Here is a 20,377-nt window from a genome sequence, read left to right as displayed (position 1 = left end):
TTTCTCCCTTGGAAAAGATTCTCCTTAGGGAAGGTTTGGAAGAGATAATAGTGTTCAGACCAGCATATTGGTCTTGATGCTATATCTTCTCTGTGCCTCTCAGTCTTATCCTACTTTTGAAAGTCTTAGAAAACAACAGAAGAATGACCTCTGCCCACCCTTCTCACCTAGACCCACCTAGCAGCTGCAGTTTGTATCCATCAACCTTTCTCTGGCTCTTTTTCTTTAACCATTTCTCTGAACAGAAAACTTAGGCCATGGATATTTCAAGTACATGTCAGCAGTGTGCTGGCTCTTTGGACGTCATCTGCATGACACTCTGCAGTATCCCATCGGGCTGATCGCCTCCAGCTGGGGCGGGACACCCATTGAAGCCTGGTCATCTGGACGGTCACTGAAAGCCTGTGGGGTCCCTAAACAAGGGTAAGACAGCATTCTCCAGTCTGAGAAAGAGCCTACCAGAGAATTATGTAAGAGAGAGGGTCATGGTCCTCTGTGGGGAGTTAAGTATATGGTGAATGTCCCAGTATGTGTTGAATGTATATAATTTATTCATGCACAGGGAAAGCATTATTTTCACTGTCATTGCCACCACAATTGTTTGAGAACATGTAAAAAAAAAAAGTATCTTTTTCCCTAATAATAGTAATAGCTAGTGGTTACTGAAAGCTTTTTATATGCCAGACACTGTGCTAAGCATTTATATATATTAATTATTAATATATTGAATGTATATTGATATATTGAAGTGTAGATATTAAAGACCGTGGGTGAAGACACTACATTTCAGAGAGATTTAGTAACTTGCTCATGAGCATGACTAGTAAGTGGCAAGTCTGGCTTCAGTGTCTGTGCACCTAACCATTGTGCTGTATTGCCTAGAAGAATAAACAATCCAACAGGAAGAACAAATGTTATAAACATGTACTCAAAGAAACGTATCAGTATACTATGAATACCTGCTTAGGAAAGGCTGGATCAGGAAGAATACTTGGGGAGGGAAAGGGCTAGTGAGTACAAATCCCGATGCTAACATCAGTGTAGAGATGAGCAGTATGTGACCTGCTTTCATGGACCATGTCTCATTCACGCTGGGAAGGCCTGTGGGAGGAGGATGGGCTTGAGCTCTTGGTATAGTTTGGGTAAAAGCTTGCCTGTGGGGGAGTGAAGATATTCAACTTTGGAACAGGAAGAATGGCCTGCAGTAGAGGAGGAGTGAGCGTTAGACCAGATCTCTGGGGGTGGAAGGGATAATCCCGAGGGTGTGGGGAAGTGGGCTTCTCACACGCAGCAGCTACAGGATAAATTCATATAAATATTCTACAGAGAAATTTGAGAACATGTTCAGAGCCTTAAAAAAGATGCCCTTTGACACAGCAATTTCATTTCTGGGAATTTATCTTATGGATATAGTTAAGCATATATGCAATGACTTAGCTATAAGGAAGATAATCCTGGCATTGCATATAAAAGCAAAAAGTTTAAAACAACCTAAATGTCTGTCCATTAAATAAAGGTTTATTTAATAAAAGTTAAGTAAATTTATTGCCCCCTCCATGTGAGATACTCAATAATAAAGCACTCCTTCCTTGTGGCTTTAATTACCTTAGAAATTACCTTTAATTACCATAGGAAGCTGACTGATACACTTATTTTGGGAATAACCTGGAGGTGAAATTCAGAGAATAGTCACGTTTTCAAGAAAAAGAGTTTCGATTCAATTTTAATTCTGTGTTGCTTTCATCAGAAGTTTGCCACAAGTGAAAGTGGATAGATGCCCAATTAGGGACCCTTATGTGATCAATCACTGGCTCTCTGGTGACACTTGTGCATCGTATGATTTCAGGTCCGCTCCATACGATTCTGTAACTGGTCCCAGTAAGCACTCTGTTCTCTGGAATGCCATGATCCATCCACTGTGCAATATGACTCTGAAAGGGGTGGTATGGTACCAGGGTAAGTGTTCAATGTACTTTTTCTCCATTGTATCAGATAGCGTTTGCTGTATAACACAGCACCCTAGAACGTAGTGGCTTAAAGCAATAATAACTTTAAATTTTATTCAGCTCACTGTTCTGCGGGTGAGCAGGGTAGTTTTTATGTCTGGGCTGCTTCAGCTAGTTCCTGCTGGGACCTCTTATGTGTCTTTGGCCACCTGGCAGATTGTCTGGTGGCTGGATGACCTAGGATGGTCTCTCCCTAGATGTATTGTCGGGGGGCTGTTGCAACATGATTCTGAGGTGACCTCTTCAGCAAGCCAGTATAGACTCATTTATTATTTATATAATAGTCTTAGGATTCCAGGGTCCTCAGGAGAGGGCAGAGCCCAAACCTGAAGTACTTTTCAAGCCTCTGTTTGTACCACATTTGCTGATGCCCCATTGGCTGGAAAAAGGCCAGTCCAGAGAGACCGCGGGAAGACCACTACCTCAGGGCACGGATAGAGGGAGGAGAGTAATGTGTGGTCATTTTTGCAGTCTACTCCAAACTCCCCTTACAATCTGGACTGTTTTTAGGGGAGTCCAATATAAATTATAACATGGATCTGTACAATTGCACATTCCCTGCGCTCATCGAAGACTGGCGTGAAACCTTCCACCGTGGTTCCCAGGGGCAGACGGAGCGTTTCTTCCCATTTGGACTTGTCCAGGTACGATGTGGTAAAGGCTTCTCTGTCCATGTCAACACCTGTTCCTGTGTTGACAGGAAGAGGTTTATGGGCATTGGTGTGGGGATGTGCTATTTAGATCTCTTTCCTGGAGTTCATCTTCCTTTTCTGTCCTCATAACATGCTCGTCAAGAACTGAATGTAAGGCTTACTTCATCTCAGTTCACTGATAGGACAATTAAAACTTCAAAAAAAGTTGATAAGTAACTAATATTTCTTATTTAAAAAGCATTACAGTTTCATTGAGGAAATATTAAAAAGATAAGCGAAAAAGAAGCTAAAAATATTGATAATTTTCCAATCCAGAAATAAGCAGCTGTCTTCTGTTCATTTATTTTTGAAATAGATCTGTACTATATCTTGCATTTTTCTCTTAAAGTGATATTTCCATTAGAGATAAGTAGTAAACATTTTTTCATGTCAATAAATATTAATCTTCAATGCAGTTTGTAATGATTGTAGAGTCTGAAATATGGTTATATTGTAGTTTATTTAACTATCTGTGTACAGATTGGGCATTTAGGTTGTTTTAAACGTTTTGCTTTAATAAGCTTTGGCATGTTTATTTTCCTTGTTGCTAAATCATTGCATATATGCTTGATTATTTCCCTAAGGTAAATTCCCAGAAATGAAATTTCTGGGTCAAAAGATACACCTTTGTAAGGCTTTGAACATGTCCCCAGATTTCTCTGAAGAAATTCATGAGTTTGTATAAATTTATACTCTTAGCAACTGTCTGTGAGAATGTCCATTTCCCCACCCCCTCCCCAACTTGGTGTTATCCCTTCCACTCCTTGGAATCCACCATGCTCTCTCACTCCCAGGCCATTGCACTTGCTCCTTGCCTTCCATACTTTCCCAGTTAACTTTAATCATCCTTTAGGCCTCAGCCTACATACTAGTTAGGAAGCCTTCTGTGACTATCCAGAGTCTGTGTTTGATGCCCCCTTTCCCTCTACCCTACCTTTTTATTTGCATGAGGTTGCCTATGTGACTACCTTTTCCTGGGTCACACTTACATCCCTAGTAAGTATGTAGTTGATTGGCACTCATTAAATAGCGGCTTAACACGTGAATGAAAAAAGATAGCAAGAGAAACCACACATTTAATTAGAGATAACTAGTCAGAAAGATTCTGCTTTCAGCCTTGCATAAAAAGAATAAACATATTTAACCAAGTTCATAATTGCCTAGCCTCCACATGTTCATATGAACTACACTTTTTAGCAGGGTGGTAGTGCTGGTTTTTCTAGAACATAAGAAATCGAACAAGTAAGGTAATATAAAAACAATGCCCATCTTACAACATGACAACAGAGTAGGCTTTACTGTGTAAACGGGACATCCATGGTCCCAGACACCTATCTCCGCATGCCCCACAGATGCCTTCTCACCATCCTCCCAACTCCCCTACCTTGTCCTTTTCACTGTACCTTCTTTCGAATATTTGTATAGACCTTCTCACTTAAAAATGCCTTTATGATTATTTTCTTTCTTCTTTCCTGCATTTGTTCTGACTTTGAAATAAGATTATTCTGCTCATTATTTTCAAAGTAGCAGCTCCTGTCACCAGTTCTGCATTCCTGTTGGTGGAAACTACACTTGGGCTTTGGAAGTACTTTTTTCTCCCTTGGCCTGTGCACATGGTGATTTGAGTATGACTTTAGCCAACTCAAACCAAAAGTATGTGTTGAATGCTTATTATATGCTGTGAATCTTGTGAGGTGCTAGAAATATAGCAATTAGGCCGGGCGTGGTGGCTCACGCTTGTAGTCCCAGCACTCTGGGAGGCCGAGGTGGGCGGATCACCTGAGGTTGGGAGTTCCAGACCAGCCTGACCAACGTGGAGAAGCCCCGTCTCTACTAAAAATACAAAATTAGTCGGGTGTGGTGGTGCATCCCTGTAATCCCAGCTACTCTGGAGGCTGAGGCAGGAGACTCGCTTGAACCCAGGAGACATAGGTTGTTATTATTATTGCACTCAGCCTGGGCAATAAGAGCAAAACTCGGTCTCAAAAAAAAAAAAAAAAAAAAAAGAAATATAGCAATCAGAAGGACCTGATTCTTGTACTTATGCCTTACAGTTTAGTGAAAGTCCCTTAACCTCCAGGTTTTAACTTTATAATTACCAACAAAAACATGCTGGTTACTAGTGGAAGTCTGGAAATATAAACATATCCCTTCAAAGGGGAATACCCAGCATGACAACGTCATGGTTCAGACTGAGTCTAAGCTAGACTAAGTGCATTCAGATGCTAGCTCTGACACTTCCTGAGCCATGTGATTTTGAACACGATACTGAACTCTTTGTTATTTTAAATATTGAATGAGTTCATCCATGGAAAGCTTGGAACATGCCAGTTAATGTTAGTGTTGAACAGTGTTGATGAGAGAAATCAGAAGATCTGGAGGGACGGTTGGTCTGTAAGGAAAGAGGAACTGGCTTCATAGAAGTGCTAAGTTTGAAACGATGGTTGCAGTGACTAGAGTACAGCTAGAGATGGAGGATGTGAGTTCCATGGAGAGACCAGGGCTGGACACGTGTATCCCAGACTTATTAGTAGAAAGGCCACCTGGAGCCTGAAAAACAGCAAGAGGCTAGGGGCTGGACTCCTAAGGACTGTGGTTTTTAAATAGGGATTTGGAGGAACAGTTGAACAGACCACAAACTGCAGCATGTTATTCGTGAGCGTGGCCAGCTTTATATTCTTTGGCTGGTCTACGCCTTTATTAGCCGCAGTATTTCTACCAGCCACCGTGGGAGACGGATTAGTGCCCCGCTGTATTTCAGATTAGGAAAACAGGAATTTCATGTGGGTGTGGAGTACGCCGGTGCCCCCATGTGGCGAGTATATAGTAGTGCAGTCAATGAAAGAGTGAATTGCTTCAAGAATTCTCAGCAAACTGCCATTTTGAGAAAATTCCCTTGGCTTGAGGGGCTGTTTTTAGCATTGCTCCCTGTTGAGCTTCCGGCTAGTTTTTTACCACAGACTCTTTCCTGTGGCGTTACTGTGATCTTCATTATGACCCTGGCTGGTGCACATGGTTCCACTTTGTCTTCTGGGTGTGGAAGAAGTAGGGTGACTTAATAGATTTTTTTATTCCCATTTTCTAGTCTTCATGAGATTCTACTGTGAGGCTTCAGCGGCACCTTTTATCATTTCCTATGTTAAAGCTGATTTGCCTAAAAGAATTTTAATAAGAGAATTGGAAATGGCCTATTAGTTCCATATCATATCCAAGGCTCCTTTCTGTTATTACTGCAACCTCTCCGTGTTCTCCTGATGATTTTCTCATCTTTCTGGAGCAACTCAGAGAGCAGAAAATATCTTCGATTCAAAGTTGCATTTGGCCACATTCATAGGGATGATGTCAGGTATTTTCTGGGCTGTGTGAGTAATAAGGCTGGGTGGAACAGTCTGTGTAAAATGCAGTCCTCTGATGGGGTCAGACATTTTGAAATGGAGTAAAAAAAAAATGTTGTTGCTGGCCCAGACTGCTTTCCAGTTTGTGGTTTGACTTACAGTTAGATCATGGTTTGTAAAAGAGAGATAATAGGTTGATGCCTCTCATTGGCTGGAACTGGAGCTAAGAATAAAATGCTATCTAAATCAAAGGACAGGGTGATGTAAACATCAGAAAAAGAAGGAAGAAATAGCTGGACTGCCTGTGTCATAGTAATAGTAAAGATTTTTTTTCCTGGGAGCCTCTGTGTTTTGCAGGAGTAGGAGTATATCAACTTTCCGTTTAGATGAAAACAAATCCTGTTAACTCACTCTGCATTCAGAATCTGACCACTTCTCACTACCTTTACTCCTCCTACGCTAGTCTAAGCCACCATCATCTCTCCCTTGAATTATTGCCTCCTAACTGGTCTTCTTCCTGCTTCTACCTTTTTTTCTCCTCCTGTAGGATATTCTCAATATATCAAAGTGACTCTTTGAAGTGTAAGTCAGGTCGGAAGGCTCCAGCGGGTCCCCGTGTGCTGAGGTCAGCAAGGCCATACATGATGTGGCCCCTGCCCGCATTACCCGCCAACCTCACCTCCTAATTCTCTCTGCCTTGCGTACGCCACTCCAGCCACACTGGCTGCCTTACTTTTCTTTAAGCGCGCTAGGCATACTCCCATCCTGGGGCCTGCCATTTTCTTTTCCATTCTTCCTGGAAAGTTCTTTTCCCGCTGTTTTAGTTTTCTATTGCTGAGTAAGAAATGACTGCATATTTAGCAGCTTAAAACAATACAACACACATTTATTATCTCATTTTCTATGGGTGAGAAGTCTGGGCCTGCATGGCTTAGCTGGATCTTCTGCTGAGGGTGGAAGTGAAGGTGTCAGACAGAGCTGGGGTCTCATCTGAGGCTTGGAGTTCTCCAAGTTCACGTGGTTGTCGGCAGAATTCACCTCCTTGAAGCTGTGGAACTCATGGCAGCTTACTTCTTAAAGGCCAGCAGGGGAGGGGGTCTGGCTTCTACACCCTCTTTGAAAGGACTCACCTGATTAGGTCAGGCTCACCACGATACTCTCCCTTTTGATGAATGTGAAGTCAGCTGACTGGGGACGTTACTTGTAACATCTGCAAAATCCCTTCACTTTTGCCATATACAACATAATCACAGGAGTGATATCCCATTACCTTTGCCATAGCCTGTTGGTTAGAATCAAGTTACGAGTTCCCCCTACCACAAAGGGGAGAGTATTGTATAAGGATGCGGCTCCCTGTGGGTCATCTGCCTAACATACCCAGATATCCCCATAGCTTCTTCGCGCATCTCCTCCTAGTCTTCGTTCAACTCTGACACTCTCTCTCCCTTCCCTATTATATTTTTCTCCAGTGCACTTGTCACTTTCTCATAGGATATGTAGTTTACGGATCTATCTTGTTATTCGTTCCCTCTTTCCACTAGGGTATAAGAATGGGAAGGGATTCTTGTGTTTTGTTCACTGCTCTATCTCCTAGGCCAGTATTAGTGCATGACACAGAGTTGGTGCTCAGTAAATATTTGTTAAAAGCATGAATAAATACATGAGCTGACTGATAATACATGAGCTGTGGATCCTTCACAGGCTCTTTCTGGAACAATATTATTCCCCAAATATTCTGGTGCTACTTGGATGCCTGAGATGCCACACAGTTAATTCAGATGCCATGGCTTCCGAATGATGGATTTTACCCTTTCTCTTGTTCCCCATATCCAGTTGGTTGCCTGGTTTTGTCAGTTCTTATTATTTCTCATCATCCAATTCCACTACTATCTCTGTAGATTAGACCTTTTTTTGTGTCTAGAATATTATAATAGCTGCTTAACTAATCTGTCTCTCTGCGTTAAGTCCTTTATTTTGGTTTCCTTTTTTTTTTTTTGAAATGGAGTCTCGCCCTCTTGCCCAGGCTGGAGTGCAGTGGCGCAATCTTGGCTCACTGCAACCTCCACCTCGTGGGTTCAAGTGATTCTCCTGCCTCAGCCTCCCGAGTAGCTGGGATTACAGGCGTCTGCCACCACTCCTGGCTAATTTTTTGTATTTTTAGTAGAGACAGGGTTTCATCATTTTGGCCAGGCTGGTCTTGAACTCCTGACCTCAGGTGATCCACCCACCTCGGCCTCCCAAAATGCTGAGATTATAAGCGTGAGCCACCATGCATGGCCTTATTTTGTTTTTTTGCCAGAGCCATTTGTATGATCACTAGAACAATCTTTTCAAATGGTCCTTTGATCATGTCAGTATTTCAGTGGCTCTGTAATTTCTTAATTGAGGTGAAATTCATATAACATGCAATTGAGTTCAGTAGCACTTTAGCACATTCACAATGCTGTGCAGCTATCACCTCTACAGTGGTTCTTTATTGCTTAATACAAAAGTATCACTATACAAACACTTGCCTTGCTATCTTTCCAACTTTGCCTTTCCTTCACAAATCCTCCAGTCCACCTGGATTGCCCTTCTCTCAGAACAACCATTCTCCTCCCCACCTTTGCATCTTACATGCTTCTAACATGTGAAGTGTGAGCAGTACTGCCTGTAGTGACTTCTCATATTTTTGATGCCCATTTGTTTTTATGAATTCTGAGACCACGTTTTCCTGTAATAATAACCTTTGTCTGTTCTAAATGTTTAGCACTTGCTGTCTGTGGCACAGATTTAACATTTAATCCATACTATTTTATATGTTTATGAAACATAAACCCATTCAATCCTTGTGTTTATTTCTTATGTGTAGGTCTGTCCTCCTCAACAAAGCTGTAAAGTACTTGTACCAGTTAGCTACTGCTGTGTAACAAACTACCTCAAAACCCCTGGCCTAAAATAGCCTTTCTTATATAGGTAGCTCTTGTCTGGGGAGCTGGGGTTTGGGTGATTTGGCTGAGCTGCAGATCTTTGGGCTCTTTCAGACCTCTGTGGGTCAGCAGGGGAGCTCTTGTCTTTCTCCAGAAGCTCTTGTCCTCCTCGAGGGAGCAGCAGGCTAGCCCAGGCACGTCCTTCTTATGGCGATCGCGGCAGTGCAAATGAGCAAGTGGAGCCATGCGGGGTCAGTTAGGCTAGGAAGTGACACACCATACTTTCTGCTTCTGTCGATTGTTCAAAGCAAACCACATGGCTGAGCTTAGAATCAAGGAGTTGGAAAACATACTTGTCCTGTTAACAGGAGGAACTGCAAAGCCACATGGCAAGAGGGTATGGATATAGGAAGGAGTGAAGAACTGGGGTCTTCGATGCAATTTAGCATATGCTCAAGGGCAGATTCTTCTCTGCTTCCCTATAGTGCATAGCCCTGTATTGTATACAGATGTATCAGTTATCTATTGCTTTGTAACAAGCTACCCCAAAACTTAGGGGCTTAAACCATCAGCCATATTTTTTGCTCATGATTCCTTGGGTTGGCCAGGTAGGGCTCCCCTGGGATGGCTCATTTCTGCCCTACGTGACACCAGCTAGGCTTGCTTATGTGGCCGTAATTTTAACTGGAGGATCTAGAAATCCATATGACTGGCCCCTTATCTGTGATTGCGGGAACACTAGAGCCTCTCTTTCTATGATCTTTCAATTTCCAAGGCCCCTCTCCCTCCATAATCTCTCCAGCAGGGTAACTGGAGAGAGTTTACATGACCAGCTCAGGGTTTCAGGAGAATGAATTCAGAAGGCAAGGCCTCATAAGGCCAAGACTCAGGAGCTGTACAACATCATTTCTCCTGCATTCTGTGGGTCAAAGCAAATCCTAGATTCAAAGGGAAGAGAAACAGACCCCGCTGCTCGATGAGAGGTGTGGTAAAGTGGCACTGCAAGAGGGCACATGGGATGAGAGGGACTGTTGCAGCTGTCTTTTGAGAGACACTGCCACAACAGTAAGAAGCTCAGTAAATACGTGTTGAATGAGCATTTAAATGCAATGAGAGAAGCAGAAGCAGAGTCTGCCAGTGAAAAAGACTCCAGTGTGGGATTCTGACACAATAAAATTAACAATGTCTCTGCTTTCTAGTTATCTTCAGATTTGTCTAAGAAGAGCTCAGACGATGGATTTCCCCAGATCCGTTGGCATCAAACAGCAGACTTCGGCTATGTCCCCAACCCAAAGATGCCCAATACCTTCATGGCTGTAGCTATGGATCTCTGTGATAGAGACTCCCCTTTTGGCAGGTATGATTGCTTCCTGGGCTTTGCATGAACAGCGTATATTCTTTGTAGCCTTTCACTCTGATGTTCACCGGTGAGGGGCAGATTAGACTGAGGATTGGCACTTAGAATCACGTATGCTGGGATGTGCTGCAGTAACAACAACAAACACCCTCAACATCTCAGTTCTTTGATGCACCAAAAATTTATTTCTTGGTCGCTCTCTATGTTAAAAGGTCAACAGAGACTTTGCTCACTGTAATCATTCATAGACCTAGAGCAATAGAGGCTCCAAGTTGACCTGTGCTTCCCCAGTCATCTTAAAGTCTCATACTGGCAATTCAGTGCTCCCACACAAGTCATTTCTGCTCACATTGCACTGGCCAAACCAAGTCATAAGGCTACGGTTAACTTCAGTGACAGCAGGAAATGGAATTCCAGCATTCCTCTGGCCTCACAGGAGGAATACTGGGATATCTGTGATCAGCCCCAGGGAACACCACACACTAACTGTAGGATGTGATGGGATTTCACATAGGAAATAGAGTCCAACACACAGTGTCTGGATTATAGGAGGAACTTGATTGATTTATTGAATAAATGAATAAAAGCTCTAGGGGACCAAATAATGAACAGTTGATTCAGAAGAAACCTGACTTTTAGTGGTTAGGAACAATCTTATGAGTTAGCTCTCTTAGGTTAGTTCTGGTATCTTTCCTTCCTCCATGTCTCCCTCCCTCCTCCCAACCCTCCCTTTATTCCTTCCTTCCAAGCCATCTATTGTTTCAAGGTTTCCAACCCATAGAAGGCCCAGAGCCCCATCTATGGTTACCATTCACCATTTCCCTTAAGCTGACTGGCCACTGATTACGGAGTTCAGTCAACTTTATTCTTACTTTCATAAATGGTGCTTCGTATAATCCCCCTTTTTAAAAAAATGTGGTTATTGTTGAGCTTAAACCCCAAGTTCTCTACTTGTTCCTTATCCTGTAGCATCCACCCTCGAGATAAACAGACTGTGGCTTATCGGCTGCACTTGGGGGCCCGTGCTCTGGCTTATGGTGAGAAGAATTTGACCTTTGAAGGACCACTGCCTGAGAAGATAGAACTCTTGGCTCACAAGGGGCTGCTCAATCTCACATATTACCAGCAAATCCAGATGCAGAAAAGGGACAACAAGATATTTGAGGTGAGAACAGCAGAATAAACGGGTTCATTTTCTGGTGGAGTCAAGATTTCCTCCACACTGAGGCCATCTCTTTGGTTATAACATTACGGCGCAGCAGGTCTTGGTTGGTTGGGGGCTGAGCTTATCTCAGAGCCGCAAATAAACAGCTGTTAATTCATTAGCTTGGAAGCACTTTTGATAGACAGGACAATTGAGAAAGGGAAAACAAGTCCGTATTAAAATGGACTTGTAAAAACTTTTAATTTCCTTTTAAATTTTCTCTGCCAAAGCAACCATCTTTGCTAGGGCAGGGCCTGCAGCTTTATTTGTAGGTTACCTATTGAAGGATCCTTGCTCCAGAATATTTACCCCATCCTTGGGTGTATTTTTTGTTACACTCTCCTAAATCCTGACATTTTCTGAGTTTAGGTTCTCCTTTGAGAGGCTTATTCTTAGGTATTTGTAACTTAGTGTGACTTAATATAATGAGACTCCTTTTAATACCTAGCAGGGGTCATTCTGCTGTGGAATTGGGGCCATTGATGAAAGAGGTTATTCAGGAGTCTTCGACAGTTGAGGGTGGGGGATGGAGGCATTCCTACATGGAACATTTAAATGAGTGACTTTGGGAATCATAAGGCCTTAGGTTGGGAAGGGGTGTGTGAAAAGAGTGCATTGGAGAAGAGAAAAGAATATTAAAGGCGAACTTTAACTACACAGGAGTTTATCTAGGGCTGCTATTTCTGAAGTCCTAAGGTATCCACCTGCCTCAGATGCTTGGTTGGCGCTTACCCCACTTAGCTTCTTTCCACACTGGGTTCCAGGTGAATTGAGAGACGTCTGCATTCTGAGCTCTCCTCTTTAGTTAGTTGCCAGTGGTCTGGATAATTTGTATTCCCATTTCTGGATTGCCTTCTGGCTTGAGAAAGCCTTCGTATCTAGAGTTCCTTTATGACCCTTCTTCATTCTACAGTGCCTTTGGGAGTGCCAGAGAGGAGCAGCAGCAGCTGGGCCACTCTGTTCACTTACATTCCTGCCTGCCTTGCTGTTTGGCAAGAGGGATCACCCAAAGAATGTTCAGGGGAGCCTTCCCTAAATGCCTTATGTGATCATGCTTCCTTGTCTCCCTCAGTAAATGTTTTATTTATTAAAATTATTTATTTGATCACATGAATGTGTATTATCAACCTGTGGCTGTGCTGACTAGATCCAAAGTGGGCTCAGGTTTGTTCTGTTTACTGTAGAAGTACGTCCTTGGTGAAGAGTGTCTCCTTTCCTCCCATCCATTGTCTGAAAGAGCAGTGCCCAGTTTCTTAGAAGACCCTTCTGACCTAATCATTCCTATTTTATGGCTCTCTTATTAGATCTCCTGTTGCAGTGACCATCGATGCAAGTGGCTTCCAGCTTCCATGAACACCGTCTCTACCCAGTCCCTGACCCTGGCGATCGATTCTTGTCATGGGACTGTGGTTGCTCTCCGGTATGCTTGGACCACATGGCCTTGTGAATATAAGCAGTGTCCCCTATACCACCCCAGCAGTGCCCTGCCAGCCCCTCCCTTCATTGCTTTCGTTACAGACCAGGGTCCTGGACATCAGAGCAATGTTGCTAAATGACTGTTTCAATATGATCAGAACTTAGATATAAGGATAGGTCCTTCAGATTTTAGCATTTAAGAGTTTCAATAATAACCATTGCTTTTAAAGGAAATTAATAGAAAGCCCCATTGAATGGCTTCCAGCTAGCACATGGCTGTTTCTATATTCTGATGAGCCCGGGCTTATAGGTAACTTGAAATGCTTGCTTTTTGTTCCCTAGTTAGTCTAAGGGTCTGTATTGGACTAATTCTGAGCTACAGACAAATTGGACCTCAATGTCATTCACTTCCCTCATATTAATGGGAGTGAAATGTCTAATACTTTTGCCCCTTTTTATCCAGAGTTGTGGGATCTCAGGATTGGAAGAGATTTTAAAGGCCACATAGGCCAGCTAGTATTCATGTGTTCTTTACAAAATTTCTGACAGGTGGTTACTGAATCTCTGTATGAACTTTCCATTCAAAACTTTCCAAGTTTTTCCTTATGTGGAACCGAAATCTTTCTCCCGTGAAACTTTACTACTATCAGAGGCTTTCAGATAATTGAAGACAGATCTCTTTCTTTGTATTCTCTTCAAGCCCAAACCAATTCTGTTCCTTCAATCTAAATAGTGGTAATATGAATGTCTAAGAAATAAGAAACATGTGCAGGCACTTTGGGAGGTGCTAAGTGACTGCCCTAAGGAATGAAAAGCAAGGGCCAGGTGGGAGCAGCCCAGGGAAGACACTTGGGCTGCCAGGAACAGGAGGGGTGGGAAACTGGCTTAGGAAAACATGAACATAGGGGCAACAGAGGCAAATTGTTGTTCGAGTTAAATATAAATCTCAGGCTCTTTAAAGGTAAAAGGTTTAAGGATAATCCATTTGGAAGAAAAGAGTGAGGCTGAAAGTAAAGCCACATGACAAGCATATAGAAAAATAATGCAGATGATACAAATATGAAAGAGGCCTTCTGTGTGTATTATTAAGAATCTTCATGCAGTTTACGGATGGATTAAAAAACAGCTAACATTGCCTGAAAATTATGTTACCTATAAGAAGTTGGAAATAAAAGCATAATCACTAGTGATGTGTATATATTTATATCCACTTGCAAATTGTCCTTGAAACATGTGAAAAGGAGTGAGAATGCTATCTATGGGTAGCTTTCCTCCCCTTAATGTGAAAAATGAGAACTAAAGCAAAAAGCATCTCTCACTGTACATATACAATGTATTTTACATAGTATAAAAAATATGGTTTAGGTAGTGAATATATTAATGAAATCATATATAAATTTATTTTTAGGGGCTGAATAATTTAAAACATTATGTGGAATTCACTATATTTCCCCCAATTCAGGAACTTTTTGCTGTGTGAAAATGAAATTTATAATCACCCTGTAGAGTGAATGATGGGTTTTGCTTTAGTTCTACCCCTCTGTAGCGTTCCAAGGGGTTCTGGTGTAGCTCCAAACAGCAGGAATAACTTTGTCAGTGCCAAGATTTTATATAGTTAAAAAACAAAACATCTACACACTTTGCAAGGAACTTTGGCTCCCCTGAGGAGTTCCTAGCATTCAATTCGTTCGGTTAACCCCTATTGCCCATGCTTTGACCTCTCATGCATCTGGCCCCATTGAAACCATGAACCTCGTAACAGATTGATGCCTGAGAAAAAGTCAATCATCTACCTGTCCACTCCGCCACTCCCAATACACATACCCCCGTGGGCTGTTCTAATTCGGGGGCAGCCAGAGGTAGCCAAGAACTCCAAGTCCAGGTTCCTTTCACCTCCAGGAACCTAGAATACATAGTGTGAAAAATGTGGTTTAGGCAATGACTATGTTAATGAAGTCATGTACATTTATTTTTAGTGGCTGAGTAATTTAAAACATTATGTGGGAATTCACTGTATTTCCCCAAATGTAAGAACTTTTTGGTTTTAAAATGAAATTTATAGTCACTGTAGAAAATTTGGACATTGAAGTATAAGTAAAAATCACCCCCAAATTCATCATTCAGAGAAACGCTATTTTGCTGAACCATTCACTTGACTTGAGTTACATAATTTTATACACTACATATTATTTTGTAATCTGTGTTTTTGACTTACTTTACCAAAATAATTTTCTTATGTAAATAGAATATAGATTTAGTGTTTGTTTCAGTTTGTGGAAGCCTCATTTAACCAATTTCCTATTAATGGATATAGAGATTTTTAACAATTTTCTACTATTAAAATAATACTGTAATGAATATCACATGCAAACATCATACCACACTCATCCAGTTATTTCTTAAGGTCCTTAACATGGAAGAGGATAAATATATATTTAAAATTTAGGAGGGTGGAGCCAAGATGGCCGAATAGGAACAGCTCCGGTCTCCAGCTCCCAGCCCGAGCGACACAGAAGATGGGTGATTTCTGCATTTCTGCTTGAGGTACCGGTTTCATCTCACTAGGGAGTGCCAAACAGTGGGTGCAGGACAGTCGGTGAAGCGCACTGTGCGCGAGCTGAAGCAGGGCGAGGCAATGCCTCACTCGGGAAGCACAAGGGGTCAGGGAGTTCCCTTTCCTAGTCAAAGAAAGGGGTAACAGACGGCACCTGGAATATCGGGTCAGTCCCACCCTAATACTGCGCTTTTCCAACGGGCCTGGAAAACGGCACACTAGGAGATTGTGTCCCGCACCTGGCTCGGAGGGTCCTATGCCCACGGAGTCTCTCTGATTGCTAGCACAGCAGTCCGAGATCAAACTGCAAGGTGGCAGCGAGGCTGGGGGAGGGGCGCCCGCCATTGCCCAGGCTTGCTTAGGTAAACAAAGCAGCCAGGAAGCTCGAACTGGGAGGAGCCCACCACAGCTCAAGGAGGCCTGCCTGCCTGCCTCTGTAGGCTCCACCTCTGGGGGCAGGGCACAGACAAACAAAAACTCAGCAGGAACCTCCACAGACTTAAATGTCCCTGTCTGACTGACAGCTTTGAAGAGAGTAGTGGTTCTCCCAGCACGCAGCTGGAGATCTGAGAACAGACAGACTGCCTCCTAAAGTGGGTCCCTCACCCCTGAGCAGCCTAACTGGGAGGCACCCCCCCAGTAGGGACAGACTGACACCTCATTCGGCCGGGTACTCCTCTGAAACAAAACTTCCAGAAGAACTATCAGACAGCTGAATTTGTGGTCTCACGAAAATCCGCTGTTCTGCAGCCACCGCTGCTGACACCCAGCCAAACAGGGTCTGGAGTGGACCTCTAGTAAACTCCAACAGACCTGCAGCTGAGGGTCCTGTCTGGTAGAAGGAAAACTAACAAACAGAAAGGACATCCACACCAAAAACCCATCTGTACATCACCATCATCAAAGACAAAAAGTAGATAAAACCACAAAGATGGGGAAAAAACAGAGCAGAAAAACTGGAAACTCTAAAAAGCAGAGCACCTCTCCTCCTCCAAAGGAACGCAGTTCCTCACGAGCAACAGAACAAAGCTGGATGGAGGATGACTTTGACGAGTTGAGAGAAGAAGGCTTCAGACGATCAAACTACTCTGAGCTACGAGAGGAAATTCAAAACAATAGCAAAGAAGTTAAAAACTTTGAAAAAAAATTAGAAGACTGGATAACTAGAATAACCAATGGAGAGAAGGGCTTAAAGGAGCTGATGGAGCTGAAAGCCAAGTTTCGAGAACTACGCGAAGATTGCAGAAGCCTCAGTAGCAGATGCGATCAACTGGAAGAAAGGGTATCGCTGATGGAAGATGAAATGAATGAAATGAAGAGAGAAAGGAAGTTTAGAGAAAAAAGAATAAAAAGAAATGAACAAAGCCTCCAAGAAATTTGGGACTATGTGAAAAGACCAAACCTACGTCTGATTGGTGTACCTGAAAATGACAGGGAGAATGGAACCAAGTTGGAAAACACTGCAAGATATTATCCAGGAGAACTTTCCCAATCTAGCAAGGCAGGCCAACATTCAGATTCAGGAAATACAGAGAATGCCACAAAGATACTCCTCGAGAAGAGCAACTCCAAGACACATAATTGTCAGATTCACCAAGTTGAAATGAAAGAAAAAATGTTAAGGGCAGCCAGACAGAAAGGTCGGGTTACCCACAAAGGGAAGCCCATCAGACTAACAGCTGATCTCTCAGCAGAAACTCTACAAGCCAGAAGAGAGTGGGGGCCGATATTCAACATTCTTAAAGAAAAGAATTTTCAACCCAGAATTTCCTATCCCGCCAAACTAAGCTTCATAAGTGAAGGAGAAATAAAATACTTTACAGACAAGCAAACGCTGAGTGATTTTGTCACCACCAGGCCTGCCCTAAAAGAGCTCCTGAAGGAAGCACTAAACATGGAAAGGAACAACCAGTACCAGCCACTGCAAAAACACACCAAATTGTAAAGACCATCGAGGCTAGGAAGAAACTGCAGCAACTAACGAGCAAAATAACCAACTAACATCATAATGACAGGATCAGATTCACACATAACAATATTAATGTTAAATGTAAATGGGCTAAATGCTCCAATTAAAAGACACAGACTGGCAAACTGGATAAGGAGTCAGGACCCATCAGTGTGCTGTATTCAGGAAACCCATCTCATGTGCAGAGACACACATAGACTCAAAATAAAGGGATGGAGGAAGATCTATCAAGCAAATGGAAAACAAAAAAAGGCAGGGGTTGCAATCCTAGTCTCTGATAAAATAGACTTTAAACCAACAAAGATCAAAAGAGACAAAGAAGGCCATTACATAATGGTAAAGGGATCAATTCAACAAGAAGAGCTAACTATCCTAAATATATATGCACCCAACACAGGAGCACCCAGATTCATAAAGCAAGTCCTGAGTGACCTACAAAGGGACTTAAACTCCCACACAATAATAATGGGAGATTTTAACACCCCACTGTCAACATTAGACAGATTAACGAGACAGAAAGTTAACAAGGATATCCAGGAATTGAACTCAGCTCTACACAAAGTGTACCTAATAGACATCTACAGAACTCTCTACCCCAAATCAACAGAATATACATTTTTTTCAGCACCACACCACACCTATTCCAAAATTGACCACATAGTTGGAAGTAAAGCTCTCCTCAGCAAATGTAAAAGAACAGAAATTATAACAAACTGTCTCTCAGACCACAGTGCAATCAAACTAGAACTCAGGATTAAGAAACTCACTCAAAACCGCTCAACTACATGGAAACTGAACAACCTGCTCCTGAATGAGTATTGGGTACATAATGAAATGAAGGCAGAAATAAAGATGTTCTTTGAAACCAACGAGAACAAAGACACAACATACCAGAATCTCTGGGACACGTTCAAAGCAGTGTGTAGAGGGAAATTTATAGCACTAAATGCCCACAAGAGAAAGCAGGAAAGATCCAAAATTGACACCCTAACATCACAATTAAAAGAACTAGAAAAGCAAGAGCAAACACATTCAAAAGCTAGCAGAAGGCTAGAAATAACTAAAATCAGAGCAGAACTGAAGGAAATAGAGACACAAAAAACCCTTCAAAAAATTAATGAATCCAGGAGCTGGTTTTTTGAAAAGATCAACAAAATTGATAGACCGCTAGCAAGATTAATAAAGAAGAAAAGAGAGAAGAATCAAATAGATGCAATAAAAAATGATAAAGGGGATATCACCACCGATCCCACAGAAATACAATCTACCATCAGAGAATAGTACAAACAACTCTATGCAAATAAACTAGAAAATCTAGAAGAAATGGATAAATTCTTCGACAAATACACCCTCCCAAGACTAAATCTGGAAGAAGTTGAATCTCTGAATAGACCAATAACAGGTTCTGAAATTGTGGCAATAATCAATAGCTTACCAACCAAAAAGAGTCCAGGACCTGATGGATTCACAGCTGAATTCTACCAGAGGTACAAGGAGGAACTGGTACCATTCCTTCTGAAACTATTCCAATCAATAGAAAAAGAGGGAATCCTCCCTAACACATTTTATGAAGCCAGCATCGTCCTGATACCAAAGCCTGGCAGAGACATAACCAAAAAAGAGAATTTCAGACCAATATCCTTGATGAACATTGATGCAAAAATCCTCAATAAAATACTGGCAAACCGAATCCAGCAGCACATCAAAAAGCTTATCCACCATAATCAAGTGGGCTTCATCCCTGGGATGCAAGGCTGGTTCAACATATGCAAATCAATAAATGTAATCCAGCATATAAACAGAACCAAAGACAAAAACCACATGATTATCTCAATAGATGCAGAAAAGGCCTTTGACAAAATTCAACAACCCTTCATGCTAAAAACTCTCAATAAATTAGGTATTGATGGGACGTATCTCAAAATAATAAGAGCTATCTATGACAAACCCACAGCCAATATCATACTGAATGGGCAAAAACTGGAAGCATTCCCTCTGAAAACTGGCACAAGACAGGGATGCCCTCTCTCACCACTCCTATTCAACATAGTGCTGGAAGTTCCTGCCAGAGCAATCAGGCAGGAGAAGGAAATAAAGGGTATTCAATTAGGAAAAGAGGAAGTCAAACTGTCCCTGTTTGCAGATGACATGATTGTATATCTAGAAAACCCCATTGTCTCAGCCCAAAATCTCCTTAAGCTGATTAGCAACTTCAGCAAAGTCTCAGGATACAAAATCAATGTACAAAAATCACAAGCATTCTTGTACACCAATCACAGACAAACAGAGAGCCAAATCATGAGTGAACTCCCATTCACAATTGCTTCAAAGAGAATAAAATGCCTAGGAATCCAACTTACAAGGGATGTGAAGGACCTCTTCAAGGAGAACTACAAACCACTGCTCAATGAAATAAAAGAGGATACAAACAAACGGAAGAACATTCCATGCTCATGGGTTGGAAGAATCAATATCGTGAAAATGGCCATACTGCTCAAGGTAATTTATAGATTCAATGCCATCCCCATCAAGCTACCAATGACTTTCTTCACAGAATTGGAAAAAACTACCTTAAAGTTCATATGGAACCAAAAAAGAGCCCGCATCGCCAAGTCAATCCTAAGCCAAAAGAACAAAGCTGGAGGCATCACGCTACCTGACTTCAAACTATACTACAAGGCTACAGTAACCAAAACAGCATGGTACTGGTACCACAACAGAGACATAGATCAATGGAACAGAACAGAGCCCTCAGAAATAATGCCGCATATCTGCAACTATCTGATCTTTGACAAACCTGACAAAAACAAGAAATGGGGAAAGGATTCCCTATTTAATAAATGGTGCTGGGAAAACTGGCTAGCCATATGTAGAAAGCTGAAACTGGATCCCTTCCTTACACCTTATACAAAAATTAATTCAAGATGGATTAAAG

General features: G+C 42.1%; 2 protein-coding genes across 9 annotated transcripts in view; one reads left to right on the top strand and one right to left on the bottom strand.

Annotated features, from left to right (window-relative positions):
• The window catches only part of SIAE (sialic acid acetylesterase), a 35,277-nt gene extending 21,172 nt beyond the window's left edge, over positions 1 to 14,105 (top strand). Inside the window, exons 5-10 of the mRNA XM_032167782.2 lie at positions 246 to 423; positions 1,847 to 1,956; positions 2,517 to 2,650; positions 10,142 to 10,299; positions 11,269 to 11,464; positions 12,808 to 14,105. Coding sequence (XP_032023673.1) covers positions 246 to 423; positions 1,847 to 1,956; positions 2,517 to 2,650; positions 10,142 to 10,299; positions 11,269 to 11,464; positions 12,808 to 13,059 — 1,028 coding nt within the window. The 3' untranslated portion in view covers positions 13,060 to 14,105. The remainder of the gene's footprint in view (positions 1 to 245; positions 424 to 1,846; positions 1,957 to 2,516; positions 2,651 to 10,141; positions 10,300 to 11,268; positions 11,465 to 12,807) is intronic.
• TBRG1 (transforming growth factor beta regulator 1) overlaps positions 1 to 20,377 on the bottom strand; it is a 47,027-nt gene that overhangs the window by 10,773 nt on the left and 15,877 nt on the right. For 3 of the 8 annotated variants that reach the window (XM_058446203.1, XM_032167786.2, XM_032167787.2), the window contains one exon: positions 14,093 to 14,822. Coding sequence is in view for 2 of the 8 variants with exons in the window: in XM_032167786.2 (XP_032023677.1) it covers positions 14,809 to 14,822 (14 nt within the window). In the remaining 6 variants the exon portion in view is untranslated. Of the gene's footprint in view, positions 1 to 10,230; positions 10,426 to 14,092; positions 14,823 to 20,377 lie in introns of those variants that run through there. The other 5 variants (XR_004250351.2, XR_009215483.1, XR_009215481.1 and 2 more) reach the window with 3 other exon arrangements.

This window comes from Hylobates moloch, unplaced genomic scaffold, assembly GCF_009828535.3.
Source record: "Hylobates moloch isolate HMO894 unplaced genomic scaffold, HMol_V3 SCAFFOLD_11, whole genome shotgun sequence".
NCBI lineage: Eukaryota > Metazoa > Chordata > Mammalia > Primates > Hylobatidae > Hylobates > Hylobates moloch.
This window is presented reverse-complemented; position numbering and strand designations above follow the sequence as displayed.